General features: G+C 44.9%; 1 protein-coding gene across 8 annotated transcripts in view; it reads left to right on the forward strand.

Annotated features, from left to right (window-relative positions):
- Positions 1 to 757: 757 nt before the first annotated feature.
- The window catches only part of PTPRZ1 (protein tyrosine phosphatase receptor type Z1), a 949,709-nt gene continuing 924,007 nt past the window's right edge, over positions 758 to 26,459 (forward strand). For 2 of the 8 annotated variants that reach the window (XM_069629084.1, XM_069629085.1), the window contains exon 1: positions 758 to 1,054. In XM_069629084.1, coding sequence (XP_069485185.1) covers positions 997 to 1,054 — 58 coding nt within the window. In that variant the 5' untranslated portion in view covers positions 758 to 996. The remainder of the gene's footprint in view (positions 1,055 to 26,459) is intronic. The other 6 variants (XM_069629089.1, XM_069629088.1, XM_069629086.1 and 3 more) reach the window with 5 other exon arrangements.

The following is a 26,459-nucleotide window of genomic DNA, read 5'->3' on the forward strand; positions in this document are numbered from 1 at the left end:
TAAGGAAGAAAGTCTTTTGTCTGAGTTTTTTTGGGAGAGAATGATTGCTGGTCAAGAGGTTATGTTAACAGCAGCCATTATACAAGTACTTAAACTAAGTGCCATTATACTTTAAGGAATATTTTTTTTTCTTCTTTTTATTTTTTGGCTTTATGAATTGAATTGGCTGTCTGTCCTCTTTCATGGTGATACCCTTGGTTTTGCATGTGATTAGTTTGCTATTGATTGTTTCTCTGCTTATTTATGTAATTTGATCACTTAATATTGTTGTGATTTTGTAAAGGTATTTTTTATAAAGCCAAAACAAATAATAATATATATTTTTTTAAAGTAAGGTAGAGAAGCAGAGATCCATTCAACTAGCATTTAATTCCGATCTTTTGTCCACAATAAGTACTGGCATCTATTGGAGTAGCACACATACACAGACACGAACTGACAAGAATTTGACGTATTACAAGATGCCAAAGCTCCCTTCTGCGTCACTTAAACGATGCATGAAGACTGCACAGCCCGCATGCCAAAGTATGCTTTATGTAAGGAGCACAGGTATTGAACAAGCACAGGCTAGAAGAAAAACGAGTACAGTCGTGCGTATGCAAAAATAGGGGGCGTGCCCGCCCTTGACACAGGGTTCGGCCATGTATTTAATTGTCTAATAAGGCAGCCAAGCCAGACTGTCCGCAAGTGAATGGAGCTAGGGGGCGTGGGGGGGGGGGGATTGGATGCGAGGGGGCGGGGCTTACACACAAACTGGTTGGCCTGCCTGTGAGGCAAGCCCGCCCGCGAGGCGGCCCCGGCTCATTGTCTAGTCCAGCTTGGCGAGCAGGGAGCACGGGAGAGGCATCGGCATGAGGCGTCGCTAGAGCCGCCGCATTCCCAAGGAAGAGGCAGGTGCTCGCGCGCTCAGGCACTGCGCGCAACTGGACTGCAAATCCGCTCCGAGCAGATAAGCAGCTGTTCGCAGAAAGAAAAGAGAAACCGGGCGCTGTGGAGATGCTAATCCGGGGTTGCTTTCTTGCTGGCCTCCAGCTCTTCATCATCTGTCAAGTGGGTGAGTGTTTTTAGGATAAATGAATCATCGGCGCGACACAGGAGCCAAACAGTAAGGCTGCGTTACATGCGCTTGTCATATGTGTGCAGTAAGGCTCGCGAACAACGTCCCTATACATTCCTGGCCGACACATCTGGTTTTACCGGCGCCCAATAACTGCACGAGACAGGTCTGTCCGGAATGGCTAAGAGATCCCCATTTGCCCGAATTGCTGTGTTTACGGGCACCCTTTGAAGATGCAAATACCAAGGTTGTGCTGTATGCTTTAACCATGTGTAAAATCCGTGGTGGTCCTCGAGAAGTCAAATCTTGACTTTAAAGCATCCCCACGCCACCACGGTGCTGCCCGTTGATACCCCCCCCCCCCCACCGTCGCCCCCCGTCCTCTCTCTCTTACACAATATGTACATAACTCGTATACATACCTAGCGGGCAGGGGTATTTGCGCAATGAGTATACTTAGGAATGCAATTTTTTCAAGATGTATTTGGGTCTTTGATATGTGTGCCACTGTAGTTTCATAACCGCGCACCACCAAAATGGTCACTGTACTTTGTGTTAACAAAGCCGATTGGCAAGTTACCATTTTAACATACGCGCAGCCCTGTGGAATATTGTCGTCAGAACAGGAGCATTGTCATAGCTACGGCGAATGCATTGGAATGCCGCGGTAATGCTGCACAACTACTCAAGGGCGTCTGTTTTGCAACCAAGCACGGTTTTCCTTAGGATAGGAAACTAATTTGCATTAGAAGGCTGGCGTTATTTATATACATCGTGTTTCTGCTCTTCCAATGTATGCAAACAGGCAGGGTTCCACAGAGAGTTATGATTCTGAGCAGAGGTGCCGTGTCTTAGTGCGCATGTCCGCCTGTCAAGCAGAGGCAGAGACAGTCACGTGCTCTACCTATAGCCATGCACGCAATGTGTCCTCTGACAGGAAGGTGCGCGCACACCCATTCCTTTGAACTGTTTCCGACAGGCAGCAGTTTGGTGTCTCACTAGTAGGGTCAAGTCCTGTCAGGGTCAACCGTGTTTCTCAGGCCAGCTCCCGCGCAATGAGCGGCAGCGTCGTGTTTCGGACCTCTACATAGCTCTCAACCATTTGTGTTGCAAAGGCGGGTGAAATCACCCGATTTTTTTTTGGGCGGGTGAGACGCCCATTGGGATGAATGGGAATGCAGGAGGCTTGGTGGGTGAGTCAGCCCTTTACAAGGCGGGTGACACCCGCCAAAAGCGTGAGAGTTGAGAGCTATGGCTCTATAGATATATACGTGTACAAGGAACAAGAGCGCTCCGTCTTCGAGCGTAGGGTGATTTTTTAAAGAGGGGGTCTTTCTACACGCACACCTTGCGTCAATCAAAAGTGTTGTTTCAAATTCGCTTCAAGTGCGCGTGCAAGTCAGGAGAGGCTCGGCGTTGGCGCCCAAGCGCGTTTGCCTCGGCAGGGCATGTTCTGTCATGGCCTTCGAGCCTGTTCACATGCTGCGTGACGGCATCTGTCATCGCGCACAGGCAATTTTCATGCACAGAGTAAATGTGGTTTTAATGATATTTTGAACACATGTTTCAGATTGTAAGTGCTTCCCCTGTGTGGCCTTGGGATATTACGCGGTTCTTCGTATGGGCAGAGAGTTCACGCCACTTCTCCAAAACACTAATAAAATAGCGCGCGTAGCACCGTAAGAAACAAAGTGCATCCGCAGGAACCAGGGCAGTTGCTAGGTCTGGAAAAGACCTGGGGCTACGCTGATGTCGGAAGTGTCGGGACTGGGGGCTAGCTAGGCTTTTGGGTGTAGCTCCTGAGATTCTATCCGGGGCTACAACCAAAAGATCAGGGGCTATAACCCCCTTAGCCCCCCTCCTAGCAACGCCCCTGGCAGGAACAGTTTCACAGGCGCGTGCAAGGTCGTATGCTTAGCACAATCTTAACACGATTAACTTTCATGTATGGTTGCTATAAGATTGCTCCCTCAACTTGAACACTTTTGCACTTTTGTCGCTCCCTTTTCGAAAACGAGCATTCTACTCTCAAAGAGTGGACTGTTCAAATGGCACTGTTCAAATGGCTAAAGCCCACCCAACTCCGGCTTTACCGGTTATTAATGCCCTCCACATCTTTGCAACTTGCGCGGGAGGGCATTAATGACTGGAATAGCCCGCAGCGATGGGCTATAGTCGAATGTTCTCTGTCACAAAAACATTTGATTTCGTTAATATTTGGTGCATATTTCGCCATTTCTGAGGATGGCAGTCATGATAACGTCTATTCCGCAAGGATGTACGCCTTTCCACTACGCACTGAACTGGGGTGGAACAAGAAGCATTTACTTCGGGTCAGCAAGCGTAAGGAATTCACTTATCCATGTGAGTGGGCGTGCATGATGAACAGCTGTTACGAGCAGGAGAACACGTTTGATGAGACGTAAGGGTGTCACGTGCTTCATGGGAGCAATCTTGCCCCCATCTGGCAAAGAACATCAGATGAGAGATTGACTTTCTAAGCATGTGCAGCAAATATACAGGATTTAAAAAGGATTTCTGTGCCTGGTTTCATTGCGGTTCATCAATGACTCTGGCATTGAGAGAAATGCGAAGTGTTGCTATCATTGTGAACGCATTAATGTGGAAGGTTAATAGTCCCATATGCATTGTCCAAGCATTAGGTCATTATTTGACACGCCCAAGATGGTGGCAAGCATGGGCCCAAGGAGAGTAACCGTATGCGCTTAACGGGGTAAGGTTAAGGGCCAGGTGAGGCCCCTCTTGATTTAGAAAGCCTTTTATTCTGGATATGTGTGGTGAATGGTTATTGAGCGGGATGATGTTGCTGTTGGTTGGTTTTAGTTTAAGTGTTAGTGACTTTAGACATAACCATCAAAGCACCTTAGTTCTAAAGAATTGGAGGTCCGCTCATCCTTCCATTATGTGTGCACCATTGGATTGGCAATAGAGCCACCACCCCTACATTGGGGGGCTGACAGTGGTGATAACGGCTCACCATCTAGAGCCAAAAGTAATCCAGGCCTCAGCTACGGCAGCGGGAAGTTACCACTGTTGATAGCCTCCGAATGCGGGCGTTGTTGATATTCACCCTGGGACGCAAATATTTATTTTTCAGGGAAATTGCAACCATGGCTTTCGTGCGTGGCAAATTTTCCTGAGTAAGAAAGAACACAGATGGCCACCATGGAAATTAGTGAAAGCTGTAAGTTCATTCACAATTTCTTTGGCGGCTATGGCAGTGAGAGGGAAAATTGACGGTGGGGAAAGTCCTGGATTCACAGCCAGGTACGTGGGTGGGCGGCATTCAGTTCACAGAACTGAGAGGGACAAGTGGGAGGCAGGATAAATCATTCTTGGGCTTCCGGGGACGGAGGCTGTGTCTCCGTTGCTCTGGGTCTACAATACAAGTGACCGGAGGCACACGAATGGCTGAGAGCTTGCAGGCAATTACAGGTAGATTTCGGCAACATTCCTGGCCCTTGACTGGTCAGACGCTCTCCCTGGAGGGCTAATAATACATATCATTATCAGTAATAAACAATGTTTCAGTTTGTAGCCTGCACTATTTAGGAACACTTATTCAAATTCTTCATTACAAAGAGTTAGAGGGGCTGTTATTATGGGATAATGCTGATTGCAAGATATTGACCATGAGTGATAATGACCCATCTCGAGGGCTATAAGGGTATTAGCATCTTGTGGCCTAATTAAATAAAACAGAGTTTCCAATGCCAGCTGTTAGACTGCCACTGAAGTCAGAATGCTTTTTAATGAAGTCAATAACACAGAATACTGATTACATTATGAGCATTCTGATTGGTTTAGAGGAGGTAAACACATATTTGCATGTGTGAAGAGTCAAACCTGTGTCCTGCAAGCTTAAGATACATATCTGAGGTGAGGGTTTAATTTGCTAAAATATATTACAGCGAAAGGTGAATTGCCGAGGATGGTGGTATATAACGCATAAGTGCATGCACTGTCAACTGCAGTGATTGTTAATTGTCTGAAAGAATCAGGGCATTAAACAGGAGGTGTCTCACTATTGTCATCAAGAGCAGATCCAGAGACCTTGTTTGCCCTCATGTTCTCCAGACCCAAACTATTCAAGATGGTCTTACTCCTGGCCCCCGCTTCCACGGGGCACTAGGGACTAAGTTGCTTAATAATGCTGCCTCTTCTTGCTGAACAAACGACAAGAAAGGACACAGGAGCCCATTCAAAGGATGGGCGGCGGAACTAGTCCATGCATCCAGGCCCGTGCAGCCGTCCCTTTGCAAGGACAGCGAGCGGCTATCACAAATAAACTGTGGGCCTGAGATTTTAAAGAACGTAGTACCTCATCTACTGAGTGAAGACTGAATATGGATTGTTATATTGGGGCCTAGGCTTGAATTCTAAGTAACGAATGCCAACTCAGCAACAGCGAAGAAGGAACCCATTGAAAAACGTTCATTCATATGTAGATGATGTCGTGAGCACACATCTTCAAAAAGAATTGAGACTTTTCGAACCACACTAAAGTCCCTGATTCGCCTCCTGAACTGGCCCTTCACGCCCTTGCGGTGTAGCCAATATTACCCATCACCTCTCTCGGACAATCCTGGCCCTTTCCACAGTTTCACTACATTATATGACCCAAGTCAGGAGACTGGAACACCCTGTGGCGGTAACACAGCACCAAATTTATTATGCACCGCACATGGTCTCTCCCCAGGCCCCTCGGCTCCAGACACAGAAGGCTATGGTAATTAGCTCTTGATGCGCGCCATCAGCATTCACGGCGCGTACGCAGCTACAAATCCAGGCCCAGATTGGAGCCTTCTTCATGCGAACAAAATAAGGCAGCACAATACTCAGATGTCAAACTTGACACTCGCCTTACAATGCAAGATCTGAAATCTGCGGCTAGTCGACCACCAGCAGATTTCCTCTAATTAAAGGGCTTTAACATGAGACATGCAAAGTGATTAGGTGCCTTTGAAGGTGAACAATAACCACAGAAATACAGGACATTTGCAAAGTGGAGCAAGGTTAGGTCTTTTTTTATTTCCCAAAACGTGAGAGAAGTGAACCCCTTTTGGATGGTATTATATGTGTTTCTAGCTTTTATAAAAAGCAGGACCAATACTATTTTGATTGGTTGGCGTGGGAGAGTTAGTCACTCGGTAATTAAGTGCACATTTGAATAATAATGACTTATTTTTTTAGTTTTGGCAATTAGGTGGCGTTGGCATTTGAAGTAAAGAAACGAGGGACGTGGCATGTGAGGAGGGACACGCAGCATCTGCGTGTTGTGTGGCTTTTTACCCACCATTGACTACCTGCGGCTATGCTAGTTCCTATGGCTATTTCTTCCCGCTACCTGCCCCTCTCCACCCAAAACACTCTCCTGGGGTCTCTTTGAAGGGACGGCAATGGTATTTCTAAGCACTCTTCTGACTGGTAATGCCTTAATTCCTAATGTGAACCTGCTCCTTGTACAATAAAATATCTTCTCCAAGTCAGTCTTCAGCCACTTGGTTTACAAGCAGTGTGTGCCGATGCATCTGATCCATGCACTGAATGCCTGTTAAAACAAGCATTGGCAAAACCAATAGTTTTTAATTTTGTATACAAATCAGGTAGACATTTTCCAAGCGGCACTGACAGAACATGTCTACACCATTGGCCAGCTGTTGACATCTTATGGTCAGGAAGTACTATTAGGGCAGTCCTATGCCCATACAAATACATAAACATTGGTTTTACCAACGTTTGTTTATCTAGCGCTGGGTTGTCCAACTCTAGGCCCAGAAACCTGACAGGTTTTTAGGATATCCCTAATTAATATTCATAAGAAAAATGTTGCATATATTTAAATCCTTGTATGCAAATTTATCTCATGACTATTAATGCAGGCTAGCCTGGAAATCCTATATGGATCCAGCCCCCGAGGCCTGGAGTTGGACAACTCTGATCTAGCTCCTGCAGTTGCAGTTTTTACATTGTATGGCACATCAGATAACAAGCCCAGTTTGATGGTACTGAATGTATCAGCATTGAAAGGCTGAAGGAATGCGCTAACTTTGCAGTGATTAAAATCTGGGATTAGCAGGGGTGAGCAGAGATCCCAGGAGCAATTGCTTAACTCGCTCGGGACCCGATTCTCCTAGAGAGTAACACATGGTTCCAAAAAGGATGATTGGCATTTATATTGACTGGCAGTTGCCTACCAGTTTTCTGCTCCTGCCTGTAAAGTGGGACACAGGAGAAATGTGATCTGTTGGACTTTTTCATGGAGCCACCATTAATTTAACGAGTGCAGTGATATATGCATATTTTTTTTATCTGTGCAACGTTCTGAAAACCTTTGTGGGTCAGTAGTAATTTCAATAAAAAAGTGTGGTAAACTACCAAATGTGGTCCACTTCAGCATGGTCCTTACTCATCATTGAACATTTCATCAAGGCTGTTAACCTCCCACACAGCTGTAGCAGCGTGATGTTGCAACCTATAACTTTTCTGGTGTGATGATGTGTGAAGGCCGGAAGTGACCTGGGCTCTGTGTGAAGGTCTGTTTCTAGCGCTGCATGCCTGTGCTACTAGAATGTATTAGCCAGGACTTTGATGTGTAACCGGATTGTGGAAGTTAAGCATTTGGTTGATTGCTGTCTAGTGGGAGGGTTATCCTAGTGGCCTCAAAGTGACTCCTTGTGTGATAAATTGATGCTCACTCAAGCACTCTATGACTGATACTGTAACCACAAAAGACCCTTTTGGCGAGCATCAGAATCACTCCGTCTGAGTAACTCGGACCTAACCACTCTGACAAAATCCACGTTTATGCCTAAGCTATAATGCTATCACAACCAGTCCTCCTGAGCTATTGAATCAGCGCATGAACTCTTTCAGTGAAAGGATTGTTCACACTCTCTAATTGAACAACGCTAAACAATTATGCTGTGATCCTATGATGATGAATGAGCAAGAAGTAGTTAATGAATCCTGAAGATTGTTTTATTATTCTTGAAGCACGATGGGAACAAGGGAGTGATTTAAATGGGAGGTGTATCATTGTGATGGCAGGGCATTCCCATCATGTTTCAATATCTTTTGTAGTGTGTTACCAACCAAACTAATTTACAAAGCACACCTCTACTTAAGTGGCAGTCATTCAATGATTGGAGAAGCATTATCAAAAATGATATCTGTCGCCACAGTTGGCACAGGTTGAGATGACATTGATATTTGTAGGAGCTGCAAGAAGTCTATGCTGCGAGGCGTTCTGGTAATGGCACTGATGATCCTCGTGTGGTGCTCTACCTACACCCAGCCACAGAAATGAAGGACATGTCTTTGTGAACTTGGTTCTGTCCTTGGCATGCTCAACATCACAAGTTAACAATACACTGTGCATAGTACCTGCACTGACTCTTTCAAATCATTACCTGCACAAAGCACACTCAATTGAACACACACACACATGCATTTTAGGTGCACAGACAAATTCTCTCATGATGAAAAATATAGAATTCCTCAAAGTGGACAGATTTAGCTCCAGCCCTTTCACCAGTGTCACGGTCAGCACCTGACTCTGAGACATGGTTGGCATCATCCTTCTGGCCATAGAACAGAACAGGCAATAGTTAGCAGCTTCAATGACTTGCTGTGAACAATTCGTGGCTGTGACTATTGCAGTAATTACTTACTGTGTTGCTTTGCTTGCATAAGTGAGTAAGCATTCCCGGAGTGTGGGGGGGGGGGTCGGTGGGGGTTGGTGGTACTGCCATCTTCAACTAGTGAGGTGGCAGGCTGAGACACCGTTGCAATTGGTGCAGCACATTTCTGGCACTCAGTGACCTGTTTAAATGTGAACTGATCTTCCAGGTTACAACAATGATGTCATCTACGAGTGGGCAATGGCTGATAAATGTCACCAGATGTTTGAGGATATGGGTGAAGCAATGGGCAAGCATGGTGTGATCAATCTAACCTGGAGATGTGGGCCTTTGCCATCCTTCACAAAGCCCAATTCTAACTGTACTACTACCTCTTTCACCTTCTCTCTGAAGTATTCACCAAATGTGGCTTGCCGCCTCTAGCCTCAACAACGCGTTGAGCATTTCTGATTCCTTGCAAAACCCACAAGTGTGTAATGTGCACCTACTCAATCTGGTCACTGCAGTTTTAACTCTGTTATCAAAAAGTATTCCTGTGCAATGTCAAGTCTACCATATTCAAACTAGTCACTTTAATATTGTGCTCCCTCCCAAAAAAGAGAGTATCCAATGATTCAATTTTGTTCACTAGATGCAATAAGACTCCACTAGTCGTAAGCCAGTGTCTGTGATTTTATGCTCGTTTACCAAACCTTTACCTGTGTAAGTGTGTGTATGTGCGTGTGTGCATTACATTCAAGTCTCACTCATAGGCAGAGAGCTGAAGTCCTCTTCACACTCAGGAATTGTATTCAACTTGGCAGTCTGGTTAGGTGTGGTTATGATGATTTGATATATTGAATTTCCGCTCCAGCTAAGGAGATAACAGTTTCTTTTGCCTGGCTTTGTAGGTCATTCATTTTACAACTATTCACTGTTAGAAATTCTGAAGCACCACATTCAATATCAAGAACTTCTACATCAATGTGCTTCCCAGATGATTTTATAAACTCTTGGAATACCATGTGTTGCTTAGCAATAGGATCCACAGAGCAGTCATGCAATCAAACACAAAATGTATTCTCTCTGCTTCAGCGCGTGAGGACAATGAATAGAATACTAGTTCAACCCTGAATGCCTTTTTTGGGGTTGCTCTGGAAACCCCAATAGCGTGCCTCCAGCAAAAACCTTCTAGCACATGAAGAGCAGCATTATTAGTGCTTTCACCTACAGCAGTGCCATGTAAAACCACATGCACCACTTGCGAAACATGAGCATTAGGAACCGGCAAAATTAGCATACCCCTCTATAATGCTTTGAGACAGTAGACCGAAAAATCATCCTTTGCTTGAGCCATCACTGCGTTGAACTAGTTAGCTCATGCAAGTGATGTTGTAAATGTTTCATGCTGTTTTTGTATGTAATCACCCAGTCTAAAGCACAACCACACAAATACCATTTCATTCCAGTACAGTACAGTACAGTGCCAGCTAAAGACCATTACTTTTTCCAGCCTTAATGGAAACACATTTTCTATATCAATAGATGGATACTACTATTATTACTATTAATAACCTTAATCAACATTAAGTCATCAAGTTACATTATATAAAAATAATATTACGGTACATTAACATCACACAATCAGTTATCACACTACAGAAGAATAGTGGCACAGGCACAAAATATAAAAACAAAACTGACAACCCTGTCCAAAGGGATTACTGGTGCAGCGGGAGAGCTGTACTCGCAGCCTGTTGCCCAGTTGAAGTGCTACCATTTATCTCCTCAGGATCCACGCTCTATGCAAAAAGCAGGCCACAGCACCCACAGTTATGGGGGAAGTTGATTGGGCCAGGAATTCCATGGCGTTGGGCCATGACTTGATCCCTACTTCCACCAGGATGGGCCTCAGGTATATGGACCTTAGCCGCTGGAGTGGCTTACAAAATAACATGAAATGTGATAGTGACTCTATGAGGGCACCTCACAAGGGGCATCTAGCGAAGCCAAGGCCATTCCATTTGCCGGTAAAGGCGCTGATAGGCAGTATGCCTAATCTTACTTTCAAATACAAGGATTGTGCAGTGGCAGGCCTGATCTGATCCAGACAGGGGTTGTAGCCATGTGTGTGTCTCTGCGTTAAGTAAGTGGCCCCCAACCTTTGGCTTTGAGGCCTCGCGTATGAGTATTTCCCTAGCTCTCTGTTTTATTAGGGGCTTCATTTGGTTCCATCTCTCATTACTGAGCATGTCTGACTCATTCCAAAGCTCACCCATTTTCAGGTAGAATTGCGCATTTATTTTTATATGCGTAGGCCATTTCAATCCACTTGCGGCTTGCAATGATGTAATATGTACGAGTGCCTCCCTACACAGTTCAAGGGCTGGTCCCGACCACAATCTGACCCAAAGGGAAACAGGCCGATAAATAATGGATAGGCTCAAAGTGAGTGTGCCACATTCCAAATGCACCAATGCGGAAGGAGCACTTGGCGGTAGTTGCAATAGTTTTTAAATAAAATTATTTTCTATTACTTGCATGGTCTTTACATTCTCATACCCCCATAATTCTGAGCAATAGAGGGCGGCTGAGACTGCCTGCCTCTGATATAACTCTAATGCAGATAAAATTGCACCACTCCTGTGATGGCTAAAAAAGGCCCGGATTGCCCCACTATATTAGTTCAGCATGGTTACCGCCATGGCAAGCTGGTGGGCCCAGCTAGCCAGGGCGAGATTCTCACCACAGGGACGGCATTGCCTGAATTCTGACCCCCAAATATTCAAAACCTTCGATCTTTTCTATTACCTGGTTATCAATGGTGATTTGGAGGGCAACCCTCTTCCCGCATTTTGGTTTAATAACCATTGACTTCATCTTGGCCGTATTAATGCCAAGAACCAGCTCCCTAGACTTCCTTATAAAGATTGCTAGAGATTCCTTAAAACCCTGCAGTGACGTGGCTATTAGCACTGCATCATCCGCATAGAATAATGCAGGGAACTTAGTTGTCACCAGCTTCGGGCAGTCCTGAACCCCCCTCAGTAGCTCATCTATGATTCCTTGTATATATAGATTGAACAGGAGGGGGACCAGGGCACGGCCCTGCCTGACTCCCATGGACTTCTCAAAATATTTAGTGTGTTTGCAGCCCAGATTGTACCATACACAGGACTTAGTTTTGGAATATAGGGCTGATATGATGCATATCAGGTACTCTGGTACTTTCCATTCTCCCAGGACCCTCCATAGTTGTTCTCGGGACACATAGTCAAATACTGTCCTAAAGTCCTCGAATAGGACGTACAGACTCCTTTTTAGTAAGACCGTTTTTTGGGATAATTAGATATAACATGAGACACTGGTCTATAGTATCCCATCCCTTTTGAAAACCTGCCTGGTGGACACTTATTATCCGTTTATGGACCACCCATGTCTGGAGATGTTTCAAGATTATTTTTCCAAACCGTTTCACCAGCCCCATTCAAGAGGGATATTGGTCTAAAATTGGCTGTGCTGTCCCTGCCTCCTTTCTTTTATACTGTGTTGATGACTGCCCTGCCCCATGAGTCTGGGATCCTGCCTGTGAATATCAGTGTCCCACAGACCTGGAGTAGTATAGCTGCCCAGGTACTAGGCTCGTCCAAAGGTCCAATGGAATTAGGTCCGGGCTAGCTACCTTTCTATTTTTGGAAGAGGCTAGGACTTCCTCTACGTCCTGTAGAGTGATACAAAATGGATTGATACTGGAACTGCCTTCAGTTGCCAATGGCATGGTTAAAGGGGGGGGTCTACTGCATAAAGAGTACTGTAGTGTACCCTCCCTCTATTTTCACCTATACTATCTGTCTTTTGGGGATCCCCTTTAAGATCATTATTGTCAACCAATTTCCAAAACAGAACATTATTTCTTGACTGCCAGGCGTTATGCAATCCCTCCCATTTCCCTTTTAGATATTTGGACTTTCTATCATAGTGTAGGTTTTTGTAATGGGTTCGCAGTGAACGGAGCAGGGGACGATCAATCCCCAAAGGATCTCTTAAGCATTTTTCTATATCTCTCTTTGCCTTTGTACTGGACCCATCAACTAATTCCCCCTCGTGACAGTTTCACTCTTAAATTTCCCCCCAGTTCCTAATACATATGGTTGCACATTTGTTTTCCACATTTCAAATTCGTTCAGAACCGCGGTGGGCTTAGTTTCTAGGTTACAGATTACCTTGTCGTTGGCTAAGATTGAAATATATATACGTTGCTTCAACTCAGGGGTTATGATTTTAGCCCATTTCATCTGTCTTCGCACAAGCTCTTTGTCCCTATTTGGAGCCTTTGTAGTGGCTTTCCTCCCAACGCCTTGGTTTTCCAGTTTTAGATGCGTGGCCAGGGGGCGGTGGTCACTTTCAGGCCTATCGATTATCCTGAACTCATCTGCCCATGCCCAGGTTTAAATTAATATGTAGTCAATTAAGGAGGAGCTGTTTGATCCAAAGAAAGTTTTTATAGCAAACCTTCCATTGCAGGCTCCAAGGTCAAGGTTATGTAAGATTGTCAAAGTGTTGGCTGCCAAGGGGTGCAAAGTAGTTGGGCCAGGTGCCACCTGGTCGGGAATATCCCAGGCTTCATCTTGGTCCACCCACAGACCCTCAAGCAGCTTGATCGGCTCCAGTTGTAAATTGAAGTCCCCCACCATCATTAAAAAGGAGTGATTTTGGTCCGCTGTTATGTTGGTGACTAGCACCTTTTGGACTGCTTCAATACAGGCCATTCCTGTTAAGCCTGAGGGTCTGTTATAGATGTTGATTAGGCATAATGTTTCTGCAGGATTGAGTTTAATATATAACATAAGAACATCTGGGGACAGGGTGTCTGCCCTCTTCATCTCCCAGCCCATAGAACAATCGATCCAAATCAACAACCCCCAGCTCGGACTGTCTCGCTGCCCCTTTGTGGCCGGGCAGCAAAAGGACTGGTAACCATATAACATAACTGCATCCACGGCCCACGTCTCCTGCAAGGCAATTTTCTAAAACCACATGATAAAACCAGCCCACAGTTCCTATTTACTCCAGCTATTTTCCAGGAGAGTAACCTGAGGCCCTGGTTACCTCCTGCGAAGCACACACCTTGATCGTGCCAGTTGAATTCCACCGAATTTAGTTGGCTCAGGGTTGGGGCCTGCTGGAGGCCAGCAGACACTAGCTGGCAGATCTCCCTTGGTCTTCCTCCACAGGTACATAACGGCTCAGGGCCGAAAGCCGGAGTAGGTAAAGTGAGGCCCCTCAGGGGCCCCTCCTCCATTACTGCTGCAGAGATGCCATTGTGACAAGGGATGATGATTTGAGGGCCGCAGTTGGCAGATTGAAAGGACAAAGCCCATAGACAGTAGGGTTCCTGTGCATGTAGTTAATAGTGAGACTACTACTGGTGAGACTAGTAAAATTAGATCGGAATTCTGGGCGCTGTTCCACTTAGGTAATTCGATTCGGGCTATGTCTCTGCTACAAATTTAAGAAAGCTGTGGAATAGCCCCCATATAGATAACAGTGTGCAGTGGTTCAAAAATGGGCTATCGGATCTTGGTTCGAATTGCTCCAGTCTCACTTAACTGGAGAGCAAAGAGTTTACTTGTGCCTCATTGTGGTTTTTGTGAACTACAATTGAACGCTCCTTATAGGGCTGTATATTCTGGTTTATGCCAGGTAAGTTTTGAGAACAACCCTCTGTAGAGCGGGGTTGAAGCCTTGGCAAAAACATTGCATCTTCTGCGTCCAGATTAGATACACATCCTTGCTGTATGGTGCTTCGGTTCTGCTGGTTACTGGGAGGGTTTAAGTTAAGGTGAGGGAACTCAGTTGTTTGCGGGCCTTGGAGGATCACCTTGGAGGATCACCATAGTGCCTTGATGCTTTCGGGCCATAGTCTGCGCTTTATAAATCGTAAATAAATAAATACATAAATACCTACTACACTGTTCCATCCCCCTGGGCCATTGTGATAGACCTTTGGTGAAAGCTCAGGGAGGAGGATCACAGTGAGAGAGAGGCAATACCACTGAGGATTCCACCTCGTGTGGTGGAGTATCCAAGTCGGTCCTCCTAATAGTTGATGCCGGGCCATGGACCTGTCGCAGAGGTTGCCCACAGGGAGTACCAGCACACATCAACTGTTCCAGCACACATCAACTGTTCCACTCTTAGGTCTCGATTGCATCTTCCTCTGTAGCAGCCTCAATATGCAGGAAGTCGTTCAAGGGGCAGTGAGTTTATCAAATTTCCCTTTCGCAATGGGGGGCTATGCTCTTGAGAAAACAGGGGAAAGGACATCCGTCGGGATCACACTGGGATGAACATGTTCCCCCTGTTGTGCCCCTGTTCCCCCAATCGCCAGGTGGGCCCGCAGCCAGGGACTGTTGGGTTGGCTGTTGCATTGACTCTCGGCCATAGTGGCTTCTGCCACCTTTACAAGTGTATGTTTAATAGATTGCTTGTCCACAGCCATCTTTGTGCAGAGGAGGAATAAGGCCTCAATACTAGCCAAAATGAAGGACGTTGCGTTGAGTGATAGATCATCTGCTTGGATATTAGAAGTCCCACACAGGGTAATCAGAGATGTCGGGATATTGCCATGACCGCAAGACCCCAGTCAGTATGGGGAACCTCCTGGTTTGAATTTGCGGCCACCATATTAGAAGACAATACTATACTAGCACCAGTTGCCAACATGGGGGTTGCCATGGCGGAGGCCATGTCAGCGGTCATAGAATTCCGCCTTAGGTTCTCACACACATGTGCAGAAGGGATCCATTGTTGTCAGTTGATGGCAGACTGTTATCTAGGTTATCCACAGAGTCGATGACAGCAGATATATCCCTGTCAGTCTCACCCTCTATAACTACTGGCATGCCCACGGGGGGAAAAGGACCAAGCAGGTTTGGTAGAGAAAATAGAGAGGGCAAGGCCAGTGAATTCGTAGTGGAATCTTGAAAATACTCTGTAATTCTCCTCTGTACCCCCGTAGGGCCATCTTTTTTTGCTGTCTTCGATCGGAGAGCCGAGGTTATTTTGCCTCTGGGTTTGACGGGAGACCTGAGTCGTTTCCCTGTCTGGGGGCACTCACTTCGTAGGCCCTGCCTGCATGCTTTTTTCATTATCACTTAAAGTATGGGAGCAAGAGGCACATGGGCAATTGATTGTATTATGGTTACAGTCGCTGTAGTTGAGGATATACTGTGGCTACTACTGGTTGTGGATTGCTGGAATAATGTGGTCCCATTCATTGGTGCTACAGCTCATTACTTTGTTTCACCAGATAAGGGCTGTAACACTGGGTGGGGAGGGGGGATGACAGAGGAGGAATTGTGCCACTACAAACGCAGCTCGGCCCAGGGGGGCTAAGGCGAAAAGCCTCTCCTGATCCTGCTCCTTGGGCCAGGTTTTTTGTTTTGTTTATTTAAGGGGGCAGGCACCTCTTCGTTTTGCCTCAGGGTGCAGTATGCACTCACTGAGGTTACCAGGAAGGCGACTAACAACCCCCCTGTTGCCTTAGCACAATATTGGCACCGGGAACAGAACACCCACACATCACCCTCACAACACCCAAGAGCCAGCTATCCTGAACTTGCACAGGTATTTTCTTTTCCCCCGGCTCACCGCACTCCCATGACTGCATGACTGCGTGCCTCCTGCAGTGCCCTGTTTTCTTCTGGGTCTGCTCTCGCTCCAGCGGGGCCTGCAAGGTCAGCCAATGGTCTGTTAGGCGGTCTGGGTGGACTGGGAGGCGGACTGGGAGGGGTTTATGTTTTTTCCAGCTCTCACACCACAAACTTGCAGTCCCATTCCCGTACCCTTTCGCGGCACCAAACAGCTAGAAGAAAGGACCCTCTGCCGTCTACCGCCCTGCCGTCCTGCGCCAAGCCGCGCTGCTGAACAGAGTCAGGAAATCCAAAAATCGTGTAGCGGCTTCTGACACAGTGAGATGGATAATGTAGCCCAACTGTGGTTTGATCAAACAGCAGAGGGCCATCAAAATCAGCATGCATTAGATATGGTACTTGAACTGATGGCTATTCAAGTGAGAAAGCACTTCGAAGAGAAGCAGGCAGAGTAATTTTGTAATTTGTAATTCGGCAAACTTTATGTACTATGACAAACAAGCTCATCTGAGGGCTGTTCAGTACCTGCAGAAAAGAAAAAGGGAAGAATAATGAAAGAATAGGTATGTCTAGATAACCTGTTGCTCAGGAAAGACATAAACTGTCCAACTGCACTTTCTGACACCCAAGCTACTTCCCTGATTCATTGAAATAATGGAGAGTGACCAAGTTGTTGCAAACTGCTGACTAGTCCAACACCCTCCGTAAGCCAGTATTACCCTGTTCTGTGATCTGAAGAAGAGACTCTCTTTTACATCAAAAAGGGCCGTCACAGTATTTCTAAAAGGACGGAAGCAGGGACGTCATTTCAGCAAAATGCCAGGGGTAGCGGAAGTGACATCACACGACCCTTGACAACTGATGACATCACAGGAAGTGATGTCATTTGACCCCACCCTGAAGAGATATTGTGGGAAGTGATGGAACACGACCTTTCACCCGTTGACAAAACAGGAAGTGGCATCACATAGCATTGTACACTACGAAAAATATGGTTACGATAGTACTATAATGTGATGTACATTTCATGCAAGAATGGATCGCCACACGTATTGTTAAGATCAGTGTGTATAGGGCCATATTACCAAATTACTGTGAATGCAAGCATACGTCCATGACCAAATGGTAATGATGTGTTATTATATAGCACTTACGCTTAAGCGCTTTATATAGAAAAAATATACACCCAATATCACCCAACCTGTGTTGGTACTCATTTATCGACCTCAGAAGGATGAAAGGTGGAGTTGAGACATTTAAGAACAGACTAAATCAGTGACTCACTCCCTGAAGTGTGCCTAAAATAAACCTTTAATGAGTCTAGCAATTATTGTATAGAATTACAGAAAGAATATTTGGTATTCTTATTCTTTCTCATTTAGGGTCTGTGCTGAAAGTGTTAGACTTGTGGCACTCCTATTCTTTTTTTACTTCTTTTTTTTAAGGGGCCTGAACAAGAATGCCAGTCACTCCAGAAGGTAAGAGCCACACGGTGCTGGCCACAGCCCAGGAGCTTGCATTACTACAAAAAACTTTTTTTTTAAATTTATTTTTTTAGAGGTCGCAAGGGAGACCTCAGAGGTCGCACTTGTGACCTCTGGAGACCCCTAAATGACATCCCTGGACGGAAGCTGGGCTGCTGATCTTCCATTAACTCATGTTCTTCAATTTAAGACCGAAATTGGAGGATGGCTACTTTATCAACATTTTCAAAATAAAAGGGACATTGGTAATCAAGCGATATTACAAACCTAAGGGGACGCAATGGTCTTCTTGAACGGGGTAGTATCCAAGCTTGCTTTATGTTTTCAAGGATAGTGTACTCTCTTAATAATGAAGTCAGTGATTATGGGGCGTAAAACTTCCACACAGTCCTTCATACCGTCTGAACAATAAGTTGTTTTAATATCTTGCATTATAGCCTTCGTTTCCTGGATAGAAACCAGCAAACACAATAGGGACCTTCTGTTTAGGAAGGGAAAATACTAAAACCAGCACCAAACTGATCTGCCATGTAAAAATTCAATAATAAGGGAGCAAGCATGAAGCCTTGTTTAACCACATTGCATTTAGAAAAGTGCCAGGGCATCCCTTGCAATTGACATAGTCTGATCAGCCCCTCACCTGGAATACTGGGGCCTCTTAACGGCTAGACAACCTCTGCGCATATTCAGGGGTCTAATGTCCATCAGTAACCTTATCTACCCAGATGAACATACAATAACTCAGTTCAGTGTAGCAGTTTATTGGTTACCATAAACTTTACCAAACATTCCATACATATTTCACATATAAAATCAGACAGTAATTTAAATATAACAATTCATAAAGATTGCGAACTATTCATAAAAGCCATTTGCATACAGATAAATCCATCAGCAAAATACAGATAAAAGTCAAATTGAAAAAATCATAGGCGATTTGAGCACATTTCGCCAGCCAGGCTCGCCAGCAAATCTAATAGTTTCATCTTCAGAGCTTCTACAATGATGATACGCTGCTGTATGGTTCCTGATATCGAGGTTATATAGCATGGGCAGTGGACGCTGAGATCTCAATGAAGCATAAAATAGGCATATGAATATAAATGCATGGGTGATTCTACATGCTGTACCTCACATGAGCAACTCATACCGCGTGTTTCATCCACCCCTTTTAATTTTCCCAGAACTCATACTTTTAAACATAAAGTACGTAAAAGAGGAGGAAGCATACTAGTGATCATATTAATGATTGGTTATTTATAATGAGCTTAATACTCGGTGGTTTCTAAGCGCGGACCGGGGGATCGACTCTGTGTTGCTCAGCATCGTCTTGTTTCCAAGACGAGCCCGTTACCCCTGAGCTACACTCCTGAGACAAATATAAATGCAGATAATTCTCTTGCTCGATGCAAGATTTGAGCGTGGGATAATCTATTGAGTGTTGTAAATTTAACAACATATCAATTCAAAGACTGTAGAAATCCCCCAAATCCCTCTTTCCCAAAACCTTGTTCTTATCTTGTATTGTTTCAAGATGAAACCACAGGTCTGGTTAGCGAAGACGCAACAATATTAACTTGATATGGGTCAACCACTCTGTTTTTGCTACTCAATCCATACCAAGGATTTCATGTTACAGCAGTCTGCATTCATACTCTTATGGTCTAGCCTAAATTCTAAGTCACAGAGTACTAGGCATACATGCTAAACGGATGTCTATGATACAAATTCCCAACTCCATATGTTGGGGAGTAGTTGGGTTGCAAGAGAGGGCAGAGAGCAGTTGTTTTAAAATGTTATTTTCACCTCACATCAAGGGTGAAAGTCACTGATTTGCCCTCATACATATGTAGCACAGGTTTATAGTGACTTTTTCCAATGGCATATTTTTTCCGAATGCCATTTTCTCGACACAATTTTGGCGAAAATCTTTTTTTTGAATGTTTATTTTTTTAATTTAATTTTTGAAATGGGGCGTTCCCCCAAAGCCCCTTTTTTAACACTTTTTTTACTTCCGAAACAAACAAAACATATAAAATAAAAAAATAATACATTCGAAAAAAACATTTTCGGCAAAATGTTTTCGACAAAATGGTGTTTCGAAAATGTTTTTAAAAAAATGACCGGATACCGTAGGACAGAATTAATTGAATGCTCTCCAAAATGCTTACTAAACTTTATGATTGATTTAGAGGTGGCTCCCAATGGTGCTACTGCTTGCTTCACTTGAGGTACCCAAGAACTGCTTGTACAAAAACGTACCCCTAAATAGTCATAAGTACTTACCACTTAAAGAGGTACACCACCCGGGGCGCTGCAGAGCAGCTTCACAAGATGGTGGCTTTCTTTTAGGCTCCACATTGTGCTGACACAGATCCTGGATAAGCCTCAGCATACAAAACTGTAGGTGACTGCTGGAAGCAGAGAGTTGTTTAGCAACACAACAGGCACAATATATCCCAATTTTAACAGGAACGGAGGTGTGATCACAGAAATACTGGGACAGGAGCTGTGACCATAGGCCTGACCGCACCGCTGTGCGAGCGATCATTGTAGAGACTTGGTGGGAGTGAGGTGCACGCTCTCACACGCAACTCTGTGCCTGGAACAGCGGCATGACCTGGGGTGAGGTGGCTGCATAAGTGGAGGAGGCAGCCTGGATCACTGATGACCTGTAACTGGTAGTGCGTTGGCAGTGGGTGTCCACCATCTGGACTTCTGTGGCGACATCGGAGAGGTTGGCTCCTGGAACAGCTGTGTTGATGCAATATACACCAAAGGTGGGGGCTGCCGATACTAGCAGAGTGAAATGGAGCTGACCTGGCATCTAGTGTGACTGTCTGGTTACTGCTGGAGGGAGCTGCCGTGGAGGGAGCCTACAAGCTCCACACAGTGCTTGGGGTAGGCAATGGCTTTATTGGTCAACAGAGCTCAGTGGAGGCATAATAACAAAGGGAACAGGGAAGAAAACAGGCACTATGGATCGCTTTGTTAAGGTGATCCCTAGTGGTGATGCTCTACCCCCGGTGGAGGCACCCTCCCTGTGGTTAAGCAACCACAATTGGAGATTGAATCTCCCAATTTACAGCACATTTTAGATTCAATGCAAAAGGGTTTTGCATCAGTGAATGGTAAACTGGATGATATAACACTCAATGTCACCACAATCCACACTCAACTGGACAAAGAAACTTTAAGGATAAAGGGGGCTGAGGGAAGAATTAGCACAGCTGAAGACACCATTCATGGATTGTACAGTATGGTAGCGGCCCTCGTTAAAGACATAAAGATGGTAAAGGCAAAATGTGAGGACTTGGAGTTGAGATATCGCAGAAACAATATTTAAATCATGAGAGTCCCAGAGAGGCACTGAGGGGCAACATGGAGCTGGTGGTCGAAGAACCTCTTAAGAAGCTTCTAGGAAATCTTGCGGTATCATCACACTTGACTGTTGAAAGAGCGCACTGTGCGTTATCCACAAAACCCAAGGCAAGAGATTACCCCAGGCCAATTATTGAACGAATCTTGAATTACAGGGACGGAGCCCTATGCCAGAGAAAGGTAGGAATTTCTGCTGGATTCACACGCTATTTATTTGTACCCAGACTTTTCAGTAGCGGTTCAGCAGGAAAGATAGACTTTCATGGCAGTCAAGAAACCTTTGCGAGAAACGAAAATCCAATATGCTATGATGTTCCCTGTGAGGTTCAAGTATGGGAATAAGACTTATGTCTTAAATGTGCCAGAAGAGGCAGCTGCATTTATTGAACCCAAGCTCCCTATTCCGGGTGACACTGCTTCTGGAGCCTCATCCTTCAGGTAACTGGTGCAAGCTAGTTTGCAAGGATATTGTTAATACCCCCTATTGGCAACAAGCACAGTAGTGTTATATATGCTGGACTGTTTGATCCGTCTGTGCACACAAGTTCAGAGTAGTGTCAAGCATGGTAGCAGTTATCCGCCATGCAGTTGCAACAGTTAAGTTTGTGGGTTGGAATAGGGGGGTGGGGCAGTATACACTGCTGCAGTTGGGGGGGCAGTGAGGGTGGGGTAGGCTTGAAGGGAAATGGTTGTGGGGAAAAGGGGTCAAAATGCTTGATGGATGCAGGGTATGAATGAGGGACCCAAGTGACAGGTCCGTTGGTACAAGTTGATTCATTTGGGATTACATGATACAGTCACGTGAGCGGGTGGGTGATATCACACTAACAGGCAGGAAGTCAAAATACTGTTTCTGCAGAAGACACATATCCTAGAGACCCAGGCTAAATCCATTGCGCAAGGTTGGGGGGGACCATGCAACTATACATCCTTCTCTAACCAAGCTAGGGGAGTAATGACATTGATACATCCATTACTACAATTTGTGCTATTAGATTCCAATATTGATGAAGAGGGTCAATTTGTTTTAGTGCATGGGCTGCTGAACATGAGGGAAGTGCTCTTAGTAAATGTACACAGACGAAATATACACTGCTGCTGGCAGATGTGATCTGGGGGGGAGACCTGAACATGATCTTAGATATAACACAAGATCGCACAGGGCTAGCACACAGGACACTCACTAAGCCAGTGTGCACAATAGTCAGCAGTGTGGGGAGTGGTGGATGTGTGTCGAATACTACATGATAGTGACAGAGAATTGTGATGAATCCTGCAGAATCCTCACAGAATCCCTGCCTAAAGTCTACTCCCATGTGGCCAGGGGAGGGCAGCTCCTACCTGATCCTAACCCTGGGGGTGGTGTGTGCTGGGTGGGTCACGTGGGAGGAGAAGGCCATCAAGGGAATGTGAGGAGTCCGTCAGGAGAGACACGCTATTCATCCTCTTCTGAGGGTGAGGTTTCCCTAATGCCTGAATATCTGATGGCATATTGTCATAGTGAGGCTTCCTCTCCCAGACCTCCCCAAGGTACAAAGTACGAGATTCCTTTTTGTAAACAGGAAAACGATGTTTATAGGGAGCAGGGGAGATAATGCAACTACATTCAGTAGTTATGATTTTATATTAGGTTTGGACAAACCTAAGAGAAAAACATTTCCTCCTTTTAAAATCTCCCCTTAAAAATATATCCTGTAAACCATTTAAACAAAGTAGATTAAATGATCTTAAAACAACTAAGAACATTGTGGTCTGCTCTTAGTGCTGAGATGAGGAAGAGGGATGCAGAGTTGCTAAACCATAGTGAGCGGTCTAGTTGTAACAACCCGCACCTGAGTGGGAGTTTTAAACATTTAAAGGCCCTTCAGGTGCAGCTTAGAGGGGAGCCGTCCGGCAAGTGTGAGCATCAAAAGTAGCAGCAGAAGAAAGTAGAACCTGGGGCTGACACATTGCAAGTAGCGGGGTGCTGTGCAGAGAAAGCGACGAAGGTGGGAGACCCAGGCAGATGCAGAGGATGCGCAGCGGGAAGTGGTGTGGAGGCCAGCTGTCCCAAAGGAGAGAGTGGCTCTCTGTGTCCTGCATCAGGCTCTGGTGATAGGTTTTCACCGAAGCGCGTGTGGCGCAAAGGGTGCTCCATTGACAGTCAGCATGAGCAGAGGAAGGTGACACTGAGCTGGCAAACGTCCGCAAGGGCCCGACGTGTGAAGAAGCACCAAGAGCGAGTATGCAGGAGCCACCAGGACATACCAGTGAGTCGGCCCATTAGAGGTAACCCTGAGGCACTCCAAAGTAGACCGCTCAGCACAAATACTTTTTTTGAATACCGAACATTTAAAGTAAAGTGAGCAGGAGAATACTGCAACCCACATTGCCAAAGCCAAGAGAGGGCAATAACTGAGAGAAGCAAATGTAACCTTTCAAAAGGGAGATGTCGAATGAGGGAATATTATAACCCGCATTGCCAAAGCCAAGCAGGGGCATGACTAAACAAAGTGAATGCAATCTTCCAAAATGGAGAAGTCGAATAAGAGAAAACTGTAACCCACATTGCCAAAGCAAAGAGGGGCCATAACTGAGAGAAGTGAATGTAACCTTTCTACACAGGAAAGGTCAAATGAGAGAATACTATAACCCACATTACCAAAGTCAAAAGGACACAATAAAAGAGCAAAAGGCATATCACTTGCCTACAGAGAGATATCTAACAAAGGGACATTATAACATAGATTGCCAACAGTCAACAGGTTGTATACAAATAAATCAGAAGTTGCAGGAAAGAGGCCCTCCTTGTAGAAAGGATCAGGGGGGAGAGAGGTATGAACTACATTGCCCAAGGCAAACAGATGATTCCCTACAAGAAACATTGTCCCTTTGTACAATATACACGTAAAAGAAGTTATGAACCAATTTTGTTGAAAGTCAAGAGATTAAATGAAGAAGCAGTTAGAAGTCATGAGCCAATTGTTTTGAAAGTCAAGAGATTGAATCAATAAGCAGTTGTTGATATCTCTTTCCTCATTGAGGATTTGAGTGTGGAAAGATTGGAACAGGCCTCACCACAGAGTACAAATAGCAGTGGCAGGAGTTCTTATCCTAGCAGGTGAGCATACAAGGAAAGGGACAATTAGAGGTTAGTCCTGGCAGGTGTGAGTGGACCAGGGGGAAGGTGATACTGCAAAGTGGTTGGTGGAAAGGAAGTGACATTTCCACTAATGTGTTTTGATGAACTGGTACCTAAACCATCCTGACAAAATGACGTTGCCCAAGAACAAGAAATGTGATATAACAGAAAGGGACTTGGCTTCAGAGTGGAGAATATTTACAATGACATTTGGTTTGACATATCAAGAGAGAATCCTTTTTTGTTTAGCAATTAAAGATTGTGGAAGTTATGATAATTGTCTTCAAGATAACAAATCCTTGGTGGAACTAAATTTGTAAACTTATCCAAGAGAAAGGACATTTTGGAACTGTGCATTCTAATTTGCTGGTGAACGAAACATTTATGAAATCAAACTTTGGTTTGAGACATCCTGTATTGATCATGGGGAAGGGGAACACACGCGGATCACAAGTATCCTTGTTTATAATTTTGTTTCTGAATTTATATGTTATTGTGTGAAGCTCACATTGCCAGACATTTCCTGTATGTTTTGTTGTGTGTGTATTACTGTGAGGGGAAGATATGATATGATATGATGATATGATATGGCATTTATAACGCACCTGTACACAAGTACATTAGTACATTAGGGCATTTTCTTTTAGCCTTAGTTGGTTAGGTAGGGAAATGCTTATTAGGATAGGGAAAGATAGGCATTCTTCTCACCTTTTATTATTTAATGAAAGGGCTTTTTGTGAGAAAACTCTATCTACTTGTCCATCTCGCATTTCTGACCATTCACAGAATACACCTAGTATACAGTCCATGATTTTCACTCCCAGATTGATGTGAGGCTGATATTGGCTGAGCTGGTGAATGTTGCGACTGACTGTACTATATTACCCAGAACCTATTAAGACCACACCTCCGTCTTCCTGGTGTTAAACCTGGCAACCACAGGGGCCCAAAGACCCCCCATGGAGAATTAAGCCAGCTGCATTATTAGATCTAGCCTTCTCGGTCAACCTGTTTGACCATGTAACTTGTTATTTTGAAACGAATGTGGGTTTGGTTTCTCCCTTTGTGACACTTTGGCAAGCATTCAAGGTGTGCGTAAAGGGGATAGCTATGGCCACAGAGTTTGGGTTGTTTAGAACTATTAGAAATGACATTGCAAAATTGAGACCAGTTTACAAGTACTGCAATGCGCCTATGAGCACACATCATCTTCCAAGCTGCAAGCAGATATTAAAACGGAACTAAATCATTTTCGTAAAATGGCACAGAGAGAATTAAACTTTCTCAATAAACCAGTATGGTTAAGAAATATTGGGAAGCGGATAGGCCGGGTCGCTCACTGGCGTGGGTGGCCATAGAAGAAATGGGGAATGGGAACATCTCCTATGTTAAATCCGCTGAGGGTGAGGTTGCACACACAAATGCAGACATAAATGCAGCCTTCCACATATTCTATTCTAGCTTATTTCAGCCAAAGGGCTGTGCCTCTCAGTTAGAGATAGAGCAGTATTTGCAGTAGATTCCGACCTCACTATTATCCAGTGAAGCGAGTGAAGCTCTGGAAACCCCCTTAACTTGGATGAGATCAAGGCAGCTATCAATGGCTTCCCGTGAGGGAAGGTGCCTTGTACAGTTGGCTTGGCGGTTGAATTTTTTAAGAAATACCAGGAAATGGTTACCCCCTGCTTGCTTGAAGTGTGTGAAGAGGCACTGCAGAAAGGTGTCCTCCCAGACGCATTGCGAGAGGTCATTATGATCTTACTGTTAAAACCAGACAAACCTCTCTAATACTTCGGCTCCTCTAGGCTGCTTTCATTGATACATGTGGGTGCAAAACATTTTGCAAAAGTTAAAGAGAGACACTTATTTCCATTGAAGGCCCATGTGATACACCCAGATCAGTCTGGCTTTATTCCAGGGTGTTCAACGGCCTTGAATCTACATGGGTTGTACAATGTAATGTCCTGTGTTGTGCCGGGAGCTCAGGCAATGACAATATCCCTCGATATGCAGAAGGCATTCGATACAGTGTTGGGGCCCTTTCCCTTTCAGGTGCTAGCGAACCATGGCTTTGGGCCAAATGTGATCTCCTAGATTAAATTACTCTATCCAAAGCCC

The sequence above is a fragment of the Ambystoma mexicanum genome, chromosome 12, assembly GCF_040938575.1.
Source record: "Ambystoma mexicanum isolate Mex_15411 chromosome 12, UKY_AmexF1_1, whole genome shotgun sequence".
Lineage (NCBI taxonomy): Eukaryota > Metazoa > Chordata > Amphibia > Caudata > Ambystomatidae > Ambystoma > Ambystoma mexicanum.